This window comes from Oncorhynchus nerka, linkage group LG9a (genome assembly GCF_034236695.1).
Source record: "Oncorhynchus nerka isolate Pitt River linkage group LG9a, Oner_Uvic_2.0, whole genome shotgun sequence".
Taxonomy (NCBI): domain Eukaryota; kingdom Metazoa; phylum Chordata; class Actinopteri; order Salmoniformes; family Salmonidae; genus Oncorhynchus; species Oncorhynchus nerka.
In genome coordinates, this window is record NC_088404.1 from 14,825,521 (window position 1) to 14,844,749 (window position 19,229).

At 43.2% G+C, this 19,229-nt stretch overlaps 1 protein-coding gene across 2 annotated transcripts in view; it reads left to right on the forward strand.

The window, feature by feature from the left end:
- LOC115131449 (transmembrane protein 263-like) overlaps window positions 1-18,727 on the forward strand; it is a 43,343-nt gene extending 24,616 nt beyond the window's left edge. For both annotated transcript variants that reach the window (XM_029663189.2, XM_029663190.2), the window contains one exon: window positions 14,793-18,727. In XM_029663189.2, coding sequence (XP_029519049.1) covers window positions 14,793-15,073 — 281 coding nt within the window. In that variant the 3' untranslated portion in view covers window positions 15,074-18,727. The remainder of the gene's footprint in view (window positions 1-14,792) is intronic.
- The last annotated feature ends 502 nt before the right edge of the window (window positions 18,728-19,229 follow it).

Sequence of the window (19,229 nt, forward strand, 5' to 3'; positions counted from 1 at the left end):
CTGGGAGGAGGACGCTCTTAGCGCTCTGGCAACAATTTCATAATTTTTTGCCGAAGTTTACTGACACCAGCCATATTCAACAGGTGTTGTATACTTTAGCTTAAGCCATGTAGCTAGCTTCCTAGGTCAACAATTAACCTAGCTGGGTAAACAACATGTAAGATCACACACATCACATTAGCCAACAAGCCAGCCACCTAACGTTAGCTAGGGATAGATAACAGTACACTTTAGCTTGAAATGAAACTTGACTGGGGTGAATTAGAAACGTGTAATATCTGAAAATGTTGCTAGCTAACGCTAGACTATCTTACCCTTATACATCATCATGCATGATGGATGCGTCTCCCTGTCATGGATCCATACCACAAATAATAATTAATAATGAAATGAAAATGAAAATGGCGCCGGAAGAAATGGCAGCAGTTTTAACGGGTGCCCAACCAATTCTGCTATTATGTGGGGGGTTTTCTCGTTATTTGTAACTTATTTTGTACATAATGTTTCTGCAACCCATTTTACGGCAAAAAAAAAAGAGCTTCTCGATATCAGGACAGTGATCACTCACCTCGGATTAGACAAAGAGCTTCTGGATATCAGGACAGCGATCACTCACCTCGGATTAGACAAAGAGCTTCTGGATATCAGGACAGCGATCACTCACCTCGGATTAGACAAAGAGCTTCTGGATATCAGGACAGCGATCACTCACCTCGGATTAGACAAAGAGCTTCTGGATATCAGGACAGCGATCACTCACCTCGGATTAGACAAAGAGCTTCTGGATATCAGGACAGCGATCACTCACCTCGGATTAGACAAAGAGCTTCTGGATATCAGGACAGCGATCACTCACCTCGGATTAGACAAAGAGCTTCTGGATATCAGGACAGCGATCACTCACCTCGGATTAGACAAAGAGCTTCTGGATATCAGGACAGCGATCACTCACCTCGGATTAGACAAAGAGCTTCTGGATATCAGGACAGCGATCACTCACCTCGGATTAGACAAAGAGCTTCTGGATATCAGGACAGCGATCACTCACCTCGGATTAGACAAAGAGCTTCTGGATATCAGGACAGCGATCACTCACCTCGGATTAGACAAAGAGCTTCTGGATATCAGGACAGCGATCACTCACCTCGGATTAGACAAAGGTTTTTTCTTCAACAAGCAGGTCGCACAGGACATTCTCCTAACACCCGCCAAGGCTAACAACCCAGTTATTTGCAAGAGGAGGAAGGATCAGTAGAAGGCGTCAATATTACTCGCCAACGTGCAATCATTGGACAATAAATTAGACGAGGTACGATCACGAATATCCTACCAACGGGACATCAAAAACTGTAATATCCTGTTTCACGGAATCGTGGCTGAATGATGACATGGATATTCAGCTAGAGGGATATACGCTGCACCGGCAAGATAGAACAGCACACTCTGGTAAGACGAGGGGGGCGGTCTGTGCATATTTGTAAACAAAAGCTGGTGCACGAAATCTAAGGAAGTCTCTAGATTTTGCTCGCCTGAAGTAGAGTATATTGTGATAAATTGCAGGCCACACTACTTGCCTAGAAAGTTTTCAGCTATACTTTTCGTGGCTGTTTATTTACCACCACAGACAGATGCTGGCACTAAGACCGCACTCAATCAGCTGTATAAGGAAATAAGCAAACAGGAAACCACTCACCCAGAGGTGGCGCTCCTAGTGGCCGGAGACTTTAATACAGGGAGACTTAAATCAGTTCTACCAAATCTCTACCAACATGTTAAATGTGCAACCAGAGGGAAAACAATTCTAGATCAACTGTACTCCAAACACAGAGACACGTACAAAGCTCTCCCTCGCCCTCCATTTGGTAAATACGACCACAACTCTATCCTCCTGATTCCTGCTTACAAGCAAAAATTAAAGCATGAAGCACCAGTGACTAGGTCTATAAAAAAGTGGTCAGATGAAGCAGATGCTAAACTACAGGACTGTTTTGCTATCACAGACTGGAACATGTTCCGCGATTCTCTGATGGCATTGAGGAGTACACCACATCAGTCACTGGCTTTATCAATAAGTGCATTGAGGACGTCGTCCCCACAGTGACTGTACGCACATACCCCAACCAGAAGCCATGGATTACAGGCAACATTCGCACTGTACTAAAGGGTAGAGCTGCCACTTTCAAGGTGTGGGACTCTAACCTTGAAGCTTATAAGAAATCCTGCTATGCCCTGCGACGAACCATCAAACAGGCAAACTGTCAATACAGGGCTAAGATTGAATCATACTACACCGGCTCCGACGCTACTACACCGGCTCTCCGTAGCCGACGTGAGTAAGACCTTTAAACAGGTCAACATTCACAAGGCTGCGGGGCCAGACGGATTACCAGGATGTGTGCTCTGGGCATGTGCTCACCAACTGGCAGGTCCCTGATTGAGTCTGTAATCCCAACATGTTTCAAGCAGACCACCATAGTCCCTGTGCCCAAGAACACAGCACTTACCTCCATAGCCATGAAGTGCTTTGGAAGGCAGCTAATGGCTCACATCAACGCCATTATCCCAGAAACCCTAGACCCACTCCAATTTGCATACCGCCCAAACAGATGCACAGATGATGCCATCTCTATTGCACTCCACACTACCCTTTCTCACCTGGACAAAAGGAACACCTATGTGAGAATGCTATTCATTGACTACAGCACAGCGTTCAACACCATAGTACCCTCAAAGCTCATCACTAAGCTAAGGATCCTGGGACTAAACATCTCCCTCTGCAACTGGATCCTGGACTTCCTGATGGGCCGTCCCCAGGTGGTGATGGAAGATAGCAACACATCTGCCACACTGATCCTCAACACTGGAGCTTCCCAGGGGAGTGTGCTCATTCCCCTCCTTTACTCCCTGTTCACCCATGACTGAATGGCCAGGCACGACTCAAACACCATCATTAAGTCTGCAGACGACGCAACAGTGGTAGGCCGGATCACCGACAACAACAAGACAGCCTATAGGGAGGAGGTCAGAGACCTGGCCGGGTGGTGCCAGAATAACAACCTATCCCTCAACGTAACCAAGACTAAGGAGACGATTGTGGACTACAGGAAAAGGAGGACCGAGCAGCTTCAGAGAGCTTCAAGTTCCTTGGTGTCCATATCACCAACAAACTTGAATGGTCCAAACACAGCAAGACTGTCGTGAAGGGGGCACGACAAAGCCTAGTCCCCCTCAGGAAACTATAAAGACTTGGCATGGGTCCTGAGATCCTCAAAAAGTTCTACAGCTGCAGCATCGAGAGCATCCTGATGGGTTGCATCAAATCAAATCAAATTTTATTTTTCACATACACATGGTTAGCAGATGTTAATGCGAGTGTAGCGAAATGCTTGTGCTTCTAGTTCCGACAATGCAGTAATAACCAACAAGTAATCTAGCTAACAATTCCAAAACTACTGCCTTATAGACACAAGTGTAAGGGGATAAGAATATGTACATAAAGATATATGAGTGAGTGATGGTACAGAGCGGCATAGGCAAGATACAGTAGATGGTATTGAGTGCAGTATATACATATGAGATGAGTATGTAAACAAAGTGGCATAGTTAAAGTGGCTAGTGATACATGTATTACATAAAGATGTAGTAGATGATATAGAGTACAGTATATACATATACATATGAGATGAATAATGTAGGGTATGTAAACATTATATTAGGTAGCATTGTTTAAAGTGGCTAGTGATATATTTTACATAATTTCCCATCAATTCCCATTATTAAAGTGGCTGGAGTTGAGTCAGTGTGTTGGCAGCAGCCACTCAATGTTAGTGGTGGCTGTTTAACAGTCTGATGGCCTTGAGATAGAAGCTGTTTTTCAGTCTCTCGGTCCCAGCTTTGATGCACCTGTACTGACCTCGCCTTCTGGATGATAGCGGGGTGAACAGGCAGTGGCTCGGGTGGTTGTTGTCCTTGATGATCTTTATGGCCTTCCTGTAACATCGGGTGGTGTAGTTGTCCTGGAGGGCAGGTAGTTTGCCCCCGGTGATGCGTTGTGCAGACCTCACTACCCTCTGGAGAGCCTTACGGTTGTGGGCGGAGCAGTTGCCGTACCAGGCGGTGATACAGCCCGACAGGATGCTCTCGATTGTGCATCTGTAGAAGTTTGTGAGTGCTTTTGGTGACAAGCCGAATTTCTTCAGCCTCCTGAGGTTGAAGAGGCGCTGCTGCGCCTTCTTCACGATGCTGTCTGTGTGGGTGGACCAATTCAGTTTGTCTGTGATGTGTACGCCGAGGAACTTAAAACTTACTACCCTCTCCACTACTGTTCCATCGATGTGGATGGGGGGTGTTCCCTCTGCTGTTTCCTGAAGTCCACAATCATCTCCTTAGTTTTGTTGACGTTGAGTGTGGGGTTATTTTCCTGACACCACACTCCGAGGGCCCTCACCTCCTCCCTGTAGGCCGTCTCGTCGTTGTTGGTAATCAAGCCTACCATTGTTGTGTCGTCCGCAAACTTGATGATTGAGTTGGAGGCGTGCGTGGCCACGCAGTCGTGGGTGAACAGGGAGTACAGGAGAGGGCTCAGAACGCACCCTTGTGGGGCCCCAGTGTTGAGGATCAGCGGGGTGGAAATGTTGTTGCCTACCCTCACCACCTGGGAGCGGCCCGTCAGGAAGTCCAGTACCCAGTTGCACAGGGCGGGGTCGAGACCCAGGGTCTCGAGCTTGATGACGATCTTGGAGGGCACTATGATGTTAAATGCCGAGCTGTAGTCGATGAACAGCATTCTCACATAGGTATTCCTCTTGTCCAGATGGGTTAGGGCAGTGTGCAGTGTGGTTGAGATTGCATCGTCTGTGGACCTATTTGGGCGGTAAGCAAATTGGAGTGGGTCTAGGGTGTCAGGTAGGGTGGAGGTGATATGGTCCTTGACTAGTCTCTCAAAGCACTTCATGATAACGGAAGTGAGTGCTACGGGGCGGTAGTCGTTTAGCTCAGTTACCTTAGCTTTCTTGGGAACAGGAACAATGTTGGCCCTCTTGAAGCATGTGGGAACAACAGACTGGGATAGGGATTGATTGAATATGTCCGTAAACACACCAGCCAGCTGGTCTGCGCATGCTCTGAGGGCGCGGCTGGGGATGCCGTCTGGGCCTGCAGCCTTGCGAGGGTTGACACGTTTAAATGTTTTCCTCACGTCGGCTGCAGTGAAGGAGAGTCCGCATGTTTTAGTTGCGGGCCGTGTCAGTGGCACTGTATTGTCCTCAAAGCGGGCAAAAAAGTTATTTAGTCTGCCTGGGAGCAAGACATCCTGGTCCGTGACTGGGCTGGTTCTCTTTTTGTAATCCGTGATTGACTGTAGACCCTGCCACATACCTCTTGTGTCTGAGCCGTTGAATTGAGATTCTACTTTGTCTCTATACTGACGCTTAGCTTGTTTGATTGCATTGCGGAGGGAATAGTTACACAATTGCTCGGCCTCCGACTCAAGGCACTACAGAGCGTAGTGCGTATGGCCCAGTACATCACTGGGGCTAAGCAGCCTGCCATCCAGGACCTCTACACCAGGATGTGTCAGAGGAAGGCCCTAAAAATGGTCAAAGACCACAGCCACCCCAGTCAAGCGGGACCGGAGTGCCAAGTCTTGGACAAAAAGGCTTCTCAACAGTTTTTACCCCCAAGCCATAAGACTCCTGAACAGGTAATCAAATGGCTACCCTACTCAAATCGCTACTGCTACTCTCTGTTCATCATATATGCATAGTCACTTTAACCATATCTACATGTATATACTACCTCAATCAGCCCGACTAACCGGAGTCTGTATGTAGCCTCTACTTATATAGCCTCGCCACTGTTATTTTTCACTGTCTTTTTACTGTTGTTTTTACATTTACATTTACATTTAAGTCATTTAGCAGACGCTCTTATCCAGAGCGACTTACAAATTGGTGCATTCACCTTATGACATCATTTTTATTTCTGTACTTAACTATTGTTCACCTAATACCTTTTTTTGCACTATTGGTTAGAGCCTGTAAGTAAGCATTTCACTGTAAGGTCTACCTACACCTGTTGTATTCGGCGCACGTAACAAATAAACTTGATTTGAAATGCCCTTCGTTTGAAGATGTGATAAGGGATTAGGTGTTTTCCCATCTCTTTAGGTATCATACTCTAATTCCACAGATTTCAAAACTCGATCCCCCAGAAAGTGGAGAGCAACACTTATGCAGCTCCAATACACAATAAAAAAACATTTAAATTAGCGTTCGACAGGATTACCAACACAGACTGACCGGCTCAAATAGACAAAAGCCTTTTATATGGCAGGCCAATCCGAACTCATCTCTCGGCATGCCCAGCTCACTCATTATCTCAGCCAATCATGGCTAGTGGGAAGGTTGCTGTCTTTTCATGTGGCTTAACGAACAAGGCTAGCAATTTAATCATTTTATTCATATTTATAGATGGTATACAAATTTGTTATTAAGGCACATGCAAGTTCACATGTTCTTTACGTTCAAACTGCTCTCCTGTGATGTCGTGACTTGTGACATATGCCTAGCTTCCTGAATCGGGTCAGGGGTCTTACAGGAGGCATGTATAGGTCTAAAAATGGCCTAAAATGGCCACCTTAATGATTTTCTCAAAAATAGTTTGTGATACAAATGTAAAGAGCATATCAAATGTCCTTCCTCTCAATTAGCTTTCTATGTGAGAATTGCCAGAACAAATACCAAAAATATTTTCAGGCTACGCTATATCAGATGGCATGTTGTTTATCTTTGTTTCCTGTTTTCTCCTTCCACTAAGACACTGAGGTGGTGGTGGTAGTCTCGACTGCTCTCCTTGTTTATATAGACCTGTGGTTTGTCTTTACCCTGAGACCTTCCTGCCTGTCTCCATTCAATCTAAGGGAGAGGTTCAGCTCTTATTCCCCTCTTTGCACCTTGTCCCAAATACTCTGAGGTATCGATTGAGAGAACAGTATGGTATTGATATCATTCTCTAGTTCCCAACCTGTGTGCAATGCAGAATAGTTTGATCACTAATCTGTGTTGAAGAAATAGGACAAATCTAATCTACCAAAATACTTTATGGTGCGGGCTTGCCGGCGTGCGTGTGTGTGCGTGCGTGCGTGCGCGGAGGACTCTGGCTGATCTGATGATTTTATTATGGACCGGTCAAGTGTGAAGTCACACTTTCCTAAACACAAGGATATTAAAGGTTTAGAGAGGCTATCCGTATATCACACAAAGCTCTCAAATAAATAAACACAGAAAAGTCCTGGTTAAATTTGGAATCCTTAGTTGAAACGATAACAAAGAGGACACCCCGCCCCTGTTTAGGTAAAAAGCTGAGGGATGAGCCTGGAGAAATTCAACCACTTTCAAATTCATAAACTATGGATGCGAGGACTGACCTTCCACGATATCCAAATTATAGTTGTAATCATGTTTTGAGGCTCTGCCGTTATTGTTTATATTGACATTGTTTACAAACAAGTAAAATATTCTTATATTTGGGGTTCTGTTGAACTAAGCTCATGAGCCATTTATAAGTTATATTCATCAACAATCAATGGGTATATATCATTAAGTCCAAAGAAATGTATGTAGTAACTAAGGATTCTAGCTTTATTTAACTTGTTAAGCTAGAATGCAGGCCTAGGATGAATACCATCTGCTGTCGGTATATATCCAAAAACATAAGTTGGCAAGACGACACTAAAGATCTGCTAGAGAAATGTTACAGTAGGTAGATTTGATTTTGATTTTATTAGGATCTCTTTTAGTCCCCATTTGGACTAATCTTCCAAGAGTCCTTAAACATTCAAATACAATTTATAATACAAACACACTTTCACATATAACACACTATTACAAACATACATAACACACTAGCATAATGACCCAATAAATACTCAATCCAAAAAAAGATTGATTCTTCATTTACTATAGTCCCACAACATTTCTATATACTATATTTAAATTGCTTTTAAATAATGTTTAAACTTATATATTGAAAGGTTTCTAGTTTGCTCAGTTAATTTATTCCATGTTCTTTTGCCCATTTCTCTTTTCTGTCTGGATAACGCATAGATGGTGGACAATCTATTCCTAGTATTTGTCTGTTATAGCAGCGTGGAGCTCTTGGTTGTGTAATCAGTATTCCCAATAAGTTATGAGGTAGTTACTATGCAGGAGGAGAAGGAATGGTCTGAGTGAGAATCTGTATATTGTACAGGAGAGGTATCCTGGGTTTCTGATTCACCAGGGTCCACTGTAAAACACAGACGCATGCAGACACACACAGAGTAGAGGAGAGAGATGATGCCATGGCAGCAGAAGCAGCAGCTCCCAGCTGCAGTTCACATTAAAGCTAGTCTCTAATTGTGTGTGTGTGTGTGTGTGTGTGTGTGTGTGTGTGTGTGTGCGTGCGCGTGCGTCAGTCTCTAATAGACCGTCTGGACTCAGTGAGTCGCCACACTGCAGTATCTGGATTCTCTTCCTCCTTGGGTCGCATCCCAAATGGTACCCTATTTTCTATATAGTGGACTACTTTTGAGCAGAGCCTATGAGGACTATGGTCAATATTAGCACACTGTAAAGGGAATAGGGTTTCATTTGGGACGTAACCTCATCCCCTCAAACTCAGCAGAGGCTGAATTAGCCTGCAGGCTGCTAAAGCTTCCTCCCCTGGTAGAATTGAACTAGCCTACCATACAGGTATGATACCCTCAACAGGTTGATTGGCTGGTCCCTAATATCAGGAAATTCCCTATGTAGTGCGCTACTTTTGAGTAGAGCACTGGTCAAAAGCAGTGCACTACATAGGGAATAGGGTGCGATTTTGGATACAGGCATTATCTTTGTTTTATGGGATTATTATTTATGGCAAGCATTACGGCAGGCATACCTTACCTCTGCAATTTACTGGCCTCTTGAGAGAGATTCCTCACTAAGAAGAGACAAGGGTTTAATCCCAAATGGCACCTTATTCCCTATATTGTGCACTACCTTAGACAAAAGTAGTACATTAAATAGGGAATAGAGAATCATTTGGGACGCAGACAAGGATGGTTTTAAAGGTTGTTCCAGAACACAGACGGTGAGGGACTATTGGGCTCCATCAGAATCTGGGTTTATTATCGGCCCGTGACATTAGTTTGTATGGACCAATCAGAAGCAGAGAACATGGTGTATATGGTGTTTCACATGCTCACTGCAGAGGATGCAAAGAAAGGCTGCTGTTTAGAGACTAAATGAATGTCAAAAGGTAGATTTCTTTACCCTATGTCATTTATACATTTACATATCATTAATCATTCGATTGTTTTCTACATTATTATAGCCTTAATAGACTTGTACTTGACAGTGTTGATGAAATAAGAATGTTAATTTGCTGTGACCGTAAAGGCCTGAATAGTGGAGTGCTGCAGAAATGGTTTTCCTTCTGGAAGGTTCTCCATCTCCACAGAGGAACTCTAGAGCGCTGTCAGAGTGACCGTCGGGTTCTTGGTCACCTCCCTGACCAAGGCCCTTCTCCCCCGATTGCTCAGTTTAGCCGGCAGGCCAGCTCTAGGAAGAGTCATGGTGGTTCTAAACTTCTTCCATTTAAGAATAATGGAGGCCACTGTGTTCTTGGGGACCTTCAATGCTACAGACATTTGTTGGTACCCTTCCCCAGATCTGTGCCTCGACACAATCTTGTCTCTGAGCTCTACGGACAATTCCTTCGACCTTGTGGCTTTGTTTTTGCTCTGACATGCACAGTCAACTGTGGGACCTTATATAGACAGGTGTGTGCCTTTTCAAATCTTGTCCAATCAATTAAATTTACCACAGGTGAACTCCAATCAAGTTGCAGAAACATCTCAAGGATGATCAATGGAAACAGGATTGACCTGAGCTCAACTTCGAGTCTCATAGCAAAGGGTCTGAATACTTATGTAGATAAGGTATTTCTGTTTTGTTTTTTTATACATTTCCAAAAAATTCTAAAAACCTGTTTTCGCATTGTCATTATTGGGCAATATGTGTAGATGGCTGAACATTTTTTTAATCCATTTTAGAATAAGGCTGTAACGTAACAAAATGTGGAAAAAGTCAAGGGATCTGAATACTGCCTTCTTAAAACCTTTAGGTCCCAAACCACTGATGCGTGTTCCTACAGACCAACATCAGGCTAATGTTTTGAGAGTTTGTTCCTACTTCCTACAGACCAAAATTGGGCTAATGTTTTGGGAGTTTGTTCCCAACAATGTTTTGGGAGTTTGTTCCCAACAATGTTTTGGGAGTTTGTTCCCAACAATGTTTTGGGAAGTTTGTTCCCAACAATGTTTTGGGAAGTTTGTTCCCAACAATGCTTTGGGAAGTTTGTTCCCAACAATGCTTTGGGAAGTTTGTTCCCAACAATGCATTGGGAAGTTTGTTCCCAACAATGCTTTGGGAAGTTTGTTCCCAACAATGCTTTGGGAAGTTTGTTCCCAACAATGCTTTGGGAAGTTTGTTCCCAACAATGCTTTGGGAAGTTTGTTCCCAACAATGCTTTGGGAAGTTTGTTCCCAACAATGCTTTGGGAAGTTTGTTCCAGAATGTGTCATTTGTGTTGTCTGAAGCCCTGTGTAGAGCCATAGTCATATTAGATATTAATATACATGACAACAGCAGTGTGTTAATGTTTTGTGTTTGATGGCAACATGATGTACGTCTCCAGAGGATTCATACAGAATTCCTTGTACTCTGTAGATGTAGCACGGTATGGTGTTGCTTAGGAGGTGTAAGGTTGTGACATTCTACCATTTGTATTTGTATTTATTATAGATCCCCATTTGTTCCTGCCAAGGCAGCAGCAACTCTTCTTGGGGTTTATTATGGATCCCCATTAGTTCCTGCCAAGGCAGCAGTTACACTTCCCGGGGTCCAGCAACATTAAGGCAGTTATATACAATTTAACTTATTACATTTCATAACATTTTTCACAACACTTTGTTTTCCCTCAGGCTGCTACTCTACTACCACGTATCTGCAATGCAAAATCCATGTGTACGTGTGTGTGTGTGTTATCATGTGTATGCGTGTGTCTGTGCCTGAGTGTGTGTCTCTTCACGGTCCCCGCTGTTCCATAAGGTGTATTTTGATCAGTTCTTCCTATATACACTATAGCTCACAGCTCAGGGATGAGATGGTACTGAGTGTTAGTGACAGTTGGTGATGGTGTCTTGTCCTCCAGCATTGTTCATGAGAAGCCTCTGTTTGAGGGTTGACAGCAAAAAAGAGACCTAGGGCACACTTCCCAAATGGCACCCTATTTCCTATATAGTGTGCTACTTTTAACCAGGGCCCTTTGCGGTGCAGGCCTACCCTCTGCTGTGGCTATGAATACAGGTCTACTACAGATCTACCACCATTCAGAGCCGCAGGTTGACGTGGTAGAGATGGTGACAGTGTGTAGGAGGTGCTTCTTTCAGCCACAGATAAATGTCTAAAATAGCATAATGGTAACAGCCCTGCCAACACACTTGTATTTGTTTATTTGTATTATTATTTTTACCTTGACAGGGAGTCATACTGAGACCAAGGTCTCTTTTATAGATGAGCCCTGTATCAAACATACACATCAATATACACTATATGGGTGGCATGTGGCCTAGTGGTTAAGAGGTTATTGTAAATTGATGTGTGTAGGGAAGGGAGATATTTCGTCAGTTGCACAACTGAACACATTCAACTGACATTCATCTTCGCAATTAACCTCTTTATCAGAGAGGTGCAGGGGGCTACCTTAATCCACGTCCACAGTATCGGCGCCCGGGGAGCAGTTGTTGTTCTGGGGTTAACTGCCTTGCTTAAGGGCAGAATGGCAGATTGTTCCAACTTGCCGGCTCTGGGATTCGAACCAGTGAGCTTTCGGTTACTGGCCTATCACCCGTAAAGGACCTATCACCCGTAATAAAACTTTGTGTGCTATGATAAGCTGCGTCCAGTGGCTTCAATACAGTGGCACCTGTATTCATATAAACAATATCACCATAGTCAATAACCGTAATGAATGTTTACTGAAGGATTTGTTTTCTGCTGTTTCACAATAGGCCCTATTCCTATAAAGGAAGCACATTTCATTCTTAACTAACTCATCAATATGTTTTCTGAAAGATAAGCTATCTTCAATCCAGACACCCAAATATTTAAAGAGACAGAATTTGTTGTCGTGCCTACAAATTAATACGCAAGCTGGTTTTATATATATATATATTTTTTTTTATGTAACCTTTATTTAAATGGGCAAGTCAGATAAGAACAAATTCTTGGCCTACCCCAGCCAAATCCTGACTTGGACGACGCTGGGCCAATTGTGTGCCGCCCTATGGGACTCCCAATCCCGGCCGGTTGTGATACAACCTGGAATCGAACCAGGGTCTGTAGTGGCGCCTCTAGCTCTGAAATGCAGTGTCTTAGACCGCTGCTCCACTCAGGAGCTGTCACGACTTCTGCCAAAGTCGGTTCCTCTCCTTGTTCGGGCAGCGCTCGGCGTCGCCGGTCTTCTAGCCATCATCAATCCACTTTTAATTTTCCATTTGTTTTGTCTTGTCTTCTCACACACCTGGTCTCAATTTCCCTCGTTACATGTTGTGTATTTAACCCTCTGTTCCCACCATGTCTTTGTGTGGAAGTGTTTATTGTAAGTGCATGTACACGTTTTTCTGGTGCGCGACGGGTTTTGTACCCATTTGTTTATTGTTCTGGTTCCGGTGGTTTTATGAATAAAACTGCTTTGTTGATCACCCAGTTTTGCTCTCCTGCACCTGACTTCCCTGCTGCCAGTTACGCACTCCCTTACAGGAGCCCATTATATCTGTACTTCATGTGGATAGGAAGCTATTGAACATTTGGCCTATATTCTATTGTAGTAGGCTTATTCCAGGTTTCTATTGAATAGGAGGCCTACTGAATATTATTTGTTAAGGTGGGGATGAGGAGGAGCAGGAGGGAGGAGGAGGAGGAGAAGGTGGGAGGAGGAGCAGGAGGAGCAGGATCTTAAGTTTTTTTTATAAAGACATTGTCCGTGTAAAAAGGGATGACATGAACAGCTCACTCTGGGTTGAGTGTCTCTCTCCCACTCACCCCTCGCTAGTTACCACAGTACGTTAGGAAATGGAGCTGGAAGACATGCAAAACTGTCACCTCAATGTTCTGCTTGGATTGAGAAGGGGAAATAAACAGAACTGTGTCAAATCATGCAAAGATGTGACAGGGACTACTTTATCTGCTAGGGTGGAGTGGTATATGATTTTTGGGCTATGGGGAGATTGGGTAATGTGGCTGTAAAGGCCTTTTTACTGCACAGTGCAGTCAATGGACTAGATTCACCCAAAAATTACAATGCATTAATCAGGGAATGATAATGACTTCACTAGACATTTATTAGTGTGGTACACTTTGGAGAGTACCATTACAAGTTCAAGGACCTCTCTCTCGCTCTCTCTCTCGCGCTCTCTGTCTCTCGCTCTCTCTCTCTCGCGCTCGCGTTCTCTCTCTCTCGCTCGCGCTCTCTCTCTCTCGCTCTCACTCTCTCGCTCTCACTCTCTCGCGCTCACTCTCTCGCTCTCTCTCTCTCGCGCTCTCTCTCTCTCTCTCGCTCTCTCGCTCGCTCGCTCTCTCGCACTCTCTCTCGCTCTCTGTTACTCTCTCATAAAGTTTATTTTAAAAGCTTTTTCTGTCCATATTTTATGCCACATTTTAAAGCCTTGGCCTATGACTCAGATAACCACTTTAGTGCCATTCACTTTGAAAGTCTGTCAGCTGTAAGCAGTGAAAACAACCATGGACATGCATTGTGGTTCACTACAGCCACACGCCATACATAGACCATAAACACCATAACCCATTTTATAGGTGCCTTTATTTCCCCCAAGCTGTAGAGCGAAGTTTCCACTAATATTTTAAACAGGCTTGTAATTCCACTGTGAAGGAAAACTGTCCCTATTATTAGTGACCAGGTGGTAAACCCTAGCAATTATATTGTGACTTAAATAGAAGATGCTAACAGAATGAGAGATAATAATGTGAACTCTTGAGTCATCAGCCAGGTCATGTAGACCTGAGGCTTTAGAGCAGACAAGAACGTTCTCCTCCATCCCTAGGTACATTTAACATTTGAGTCATTTAGCAGAAGCTCTTATGCAGAGCGACTTACAGGAGCAATTAGGGTTGCGTGCCTTGCTCAAGGGCACATCGACAGATTTGGGGATTTGAAACAGCAACCTTTCAGTTACTGGCCCAATTCTCTAACCGCTAAGCTACGTGCAGTTATATATATCAGATGTGTGACATTAGTCTTCATATTGAGATGTTGTACTTTAGGGAGGACCACTGACTACAATAACTTCAATACATCAATCTTACATTTCCCAGCGTCCCTTTGCATCCCAAATGGCACCCTATTCCCTACATAGTGCACTACTTTTGACCAGAGCCTAATTAGGCCCAGGTCAAATGTTGTCCACTATGTAGGGAATGAAGTGCCATTTGGGATTGATGGATTGGCGTTATTGTAGTCAGTGGTCCTGTTTGTTCCTCTGAGGGACTGGAATGTTAATCTACCTCTATAAACACTATTGAGAAAACACATGGAAAGCTTTCATCTGGAACTTTCTTTCAGGCACCTAGACACAAATGATGAATCTATAAATGTTTTTTTTTTACACTCTCTTTGTCTTTCTCTTTTTCTCTCCCTCTCCCTTTCCCTGCCTCTCTCTTTCTCTCTGCCACCATTCCCCCCTGCAGACGGAGAGAAGGACCACCCTAAGACCGAGGCGGGGGTCATCTGGAGGGTGACCGGCGGTCTCTTCAACATGACCAAAGGGGCGGTCGGAGCGACATGGGGAGGCGTGGCCTGGGTGGGCTGTAAGAGCTATGACATCACCAAGACAGTGGTGACCAGCGTGCCGGCCGCCGGCGTGGGATTGGTCAAGGGCAGTGTTTCCATGGTGACGGGGGGAGTGGGGGCAGTAGGGTCTGCTGTAGCCAGTAAAGTTACACCAAAGAAAAAGGACAAGTCTGATTAGACCTAGACCCAACTACCACCCCATTGCTACAGTATAGTTTATAAATGTCTCCCGGTCTCTCTGCTGTGTTTAGGTTCCATCTGGTTACTATGGGGAACCATTCAGAGTTGAAAAAGGCACAAGTAACTCGGATTTGCGTGTAAATCATTCGTTGACGTCAATGGGCAATTTGCACGGAAATCTGAGTTAAGGTTGCGGATCTCAAGTCAGAATACTACCCTAAGGAAGCATTACAGAGGGGGATTATGGGAATGTTGATTTGTTAGGACAGAGGAATTGACCAGAATGTTGAATTTACTGCCGAGGTACTCTTGAGAGGGATCTCATGTCTTTTTGGTTAATCTGGGTCTGGGTGGGGAAGGGCATGATAATATGAAGACAATCCACAATCCACAACAATTTGGTAGTGATTCAGCAAGGGCACATCTACTCATTTCTCAAAAGCTTGAGGTTATTTAAATTCTTCCAGTTTTACTATGAAAAGGTATCTTTACATTGACGAGTATTAAAACAAAGGTACTTCACACAACTTAATTTCATCAGTTTGACATCAGTGATTGGGGAATACACACCAAACAATGTGTGTATGTGAATATGCTACAACATTAACCATGTCTACACTGTATTTCTGATCAATTTGATGTTATTTAAATGAGCTTTTCTTTCAAAAACAAAGACATTTCTAAGTGACCCCAAACTTTTGAACGGTAGTATGTGTGTTATAAAATATATATGTGAAACATAGGCATATGATTCCTATTGATGCAGACAAAGAAGGTTAGAGGAATCTTGCAGTAAATATTTTCATTGTAATGCAGGTGTTTTTAGATTAATGCTTGATGAGTTGGACATGTGGTCAACAAAGCGTGTTATTGCATAGAAACGGACAGAAGAAGTCATGGAAATGACATTTTGACGTACATGTTACATATACCAGCAGATGTCCTGATCTGTTTAAATAAATAAAGCACCATTTCACCAACAAAGAAACATGCACATTTAAAAATATATATATTTAACCTGGCAATTCAGTTAAGAACAAATTCTTATTTACAATGACAGCCTACCCCAGCCAAACCCGGACGACGCTGGGCCAATTGTGCGCCACCCTATGGGACTCCCATTCACGGCCGGTTGTTTTTATTTTATTTCACCTTTATTTAACCAGGTAGGCTAGTTGAGAACAAGTTCTCATTTGCAACTGCGACCTGTGATACTGCCTGGAATCGAACCAGGGTCTGTAGTGACGCCTCTAGCACTGCCATGCAGTGCCTTAAACCGCTGCACCACTCGGGAGGCCTTAAAGGCTGAGTTATTGATAAATCAGGAAATCCGTGTCCATTTAAATATTTTATAAATCCGCTCCACAATGGCCTATCAAAGACATTACTATGATGAACCTTGTTAAGTTTCAAGCATCATAGTTCATGCCTACGTCTCAAATGGCACCCTATTCCCTTTATAGTGCACTACATTTGACCAGCACCCATAAGGCTGTAATCCAAAGTAGTGCACTGTACAGTATAGGGAGTAATGTGCTATTTGGGACATAACCCATTTCATTCACTTATATGTACTTTACTCAAATGTATGTTTATGTTCCTTCATTTGCATTAGATCAGGCCCATTCATTTCCAGAAACTGAAAAATAAATCAATAATAACGCATTTAAAAAATGTGAACTCAGTTGGGGTCTCAACTGACTGTTGAGAGTAAGAATAGTAGAATACACATGGTGCATTTTAAAAATGTGGAAATCAGCAGTTTTTGTCTTAGGTCAGTCACTGACAGTCACTGAATTAGCCCATGTCAATTTACATTTTTTACATTTGTAAAGTAGTCTATCCAGCTATCTAAACTTGTAGTAATCATGGTCAAATTACAGACTGAGGGTGCCCATGGATATTAACCAAATGTGTAGAATTGCAGGAAATTAGCTTAAAAACGGCAAATCTTTCTCTCCGCCCCACAGCAAAATTAGTAGAATTGCATGGAATTAGTTATAAAATTGCAAAATTTTCTCTACTCCACATGGCAAGAAGTAGAATTGCATCAAACTTATTTTAAAAGTACATTTTCTCTATATATTGTATTGTATAATTGCAGGAAATTAACAATAAAAAATATCTATATAGATTATCTTCACTGTCAAGAGGGGGGCCACTAACAACAAAATGTAGCTCTGACTACATGTGTGGGTATGAATGTGGGTACGCAGACCCGCTAGCCACTGCAGCTTTCAGATTTGTTGTGGCCCCCACCCCCATCAAAGGTGCCCATCCCTGCATTACATTTATAAATACTGATAGATAGTTGACAGCGACATTCCCAGAGTAGGAGGGACAGTTGAAAACAAACATGCCTTTTCTTTCTATGCTTTCCAATCACTTCTAGCCTTGGTCCCAGTCTGTTTGAGTTCACAAGATGATATAAACGGATCTGGGACTAGCTAATTCACTTCCACATTGTTACGTGTAATCCTGAATTACTGTCCATTCTGATCAGAGAATAAAAGTACATGACCAATTTCTTCCCACTGGACAAATACTGGTTGAATCAACGTTGTTTCCACATTTCAACCAAATAACTCAATGTGATGACGTTATCAACACAGAAAACTTATTGGATTTGAAAAAAGTCATCAACGTAAGGTCATTTCGTATTTTTTTTCCCCACATGACTTTTAACCTAAATCAAATGACATTGTGAAATGTTTCACGTTGAATTCACATTATTTGACAACTTGACCACATGTAAATCGAAACTAGACGTCTGTTCCCAGTGTGCTGTTTGTTCTCCTTTTCGGTTTGGTTTCTTACATTTTTATTTGAACAGTCACTGTGTGGACATTTTTATTTGAAAATAAATAAAGAGAAAACAACTTGGCATGGTATTTCCACACCCTCACATTATGCATCGCATGTTTCAAGAGGTCGTTTTTCCTTCTTCCTGAACACAATATGCTGTTTATTGTTATGACAAGTCTCACCTATTTTATTTTCATGCTGTTTCATCTTGTCCTGTCTTTACTGTTTTCATCGGGACACTTCTGCTAGTTAATATATGTCTTGGAGACTCTGTTACTATAAACTGGGATGGGGCCCTGGTCAAATATAGTGCACTATACACCAAGTGTACAAAACATTAAGAACACCTGCCTAATTTTGAGTTGCGCCCCCTTTAGCCCTCAGAACAGCCTCAATTCATCGGCATGGACACTCCAAGGTATCAGAAGCGTTCCATAGGGATGCTAGCCCATGTTGACTCCAATTCTTCCCACAGTTTTTAATCCTCTCAAACCGGTGTGACTGGCACCTACACCCATACCGCACTTGAATCTTTTGTCACCCTCTGAATGGCACAGATAAACAATCCATGTCTCAAGGCTTAAAACTCTTTCTTTAATCTGTCTCCTCCTCTTCATCTACACTGATTGAAGTTGATTTAACAGGTGACATCAATAAGGGATCATAGCTTTCACCTGGATTCACCTGTTCAGTCTATGTCATGGAAAGAGCTGGTGTTCCTAATGCTTTGTACACTCAGTGTATATTGAATAGTGTGTCATTGGGGTCGCAGTTTTTTGTCTATGATAGAACTATTTTTGCAAAAACTGATGCTGTATTCTATAAATAAAGCTACTCTGTATTTTAATTGCAATTTGTTGCATTTTATTCGGTCGCTCAAAAAGTGAATACTGCTTTATGTTTCAGTCATTTAGCAGATGCTCTTATCCAGAGTGGTTACATTTATGTACTTTATCTCCATACTGGTCCCTCGTGGGAATCTAACCCACAACCCTGGCGTTGCAAGTGCCATGCTCTGCCAACTGAGCCACACGAGACCCCTCTGCTCTCTCTCTCTACCCTCAGAGGAAGTTGTGTCCAGCTGATGGGAAGGTCATTCATGGTATCATGTATTGGAAAAACAGGACACATTTGTGAGAATATTCCAATATTAGTCTGCTTTTGCATTATGTGATAATAGTAATTCTGGTGATGCTGCCTCCTTGACTTCTCCCTCTACTCACCTACCTTCTCCTGTGGAGTCAGTTTGTGGTGTCGGGCTGCTGTGGTGTCGGTCTGCTGTGGTGTCGGTCTGCTGTGGTGTCGGTCTGCTGTGGTGTCGGTCTCCTGTGGTGTCTGTCTGCTGTGGT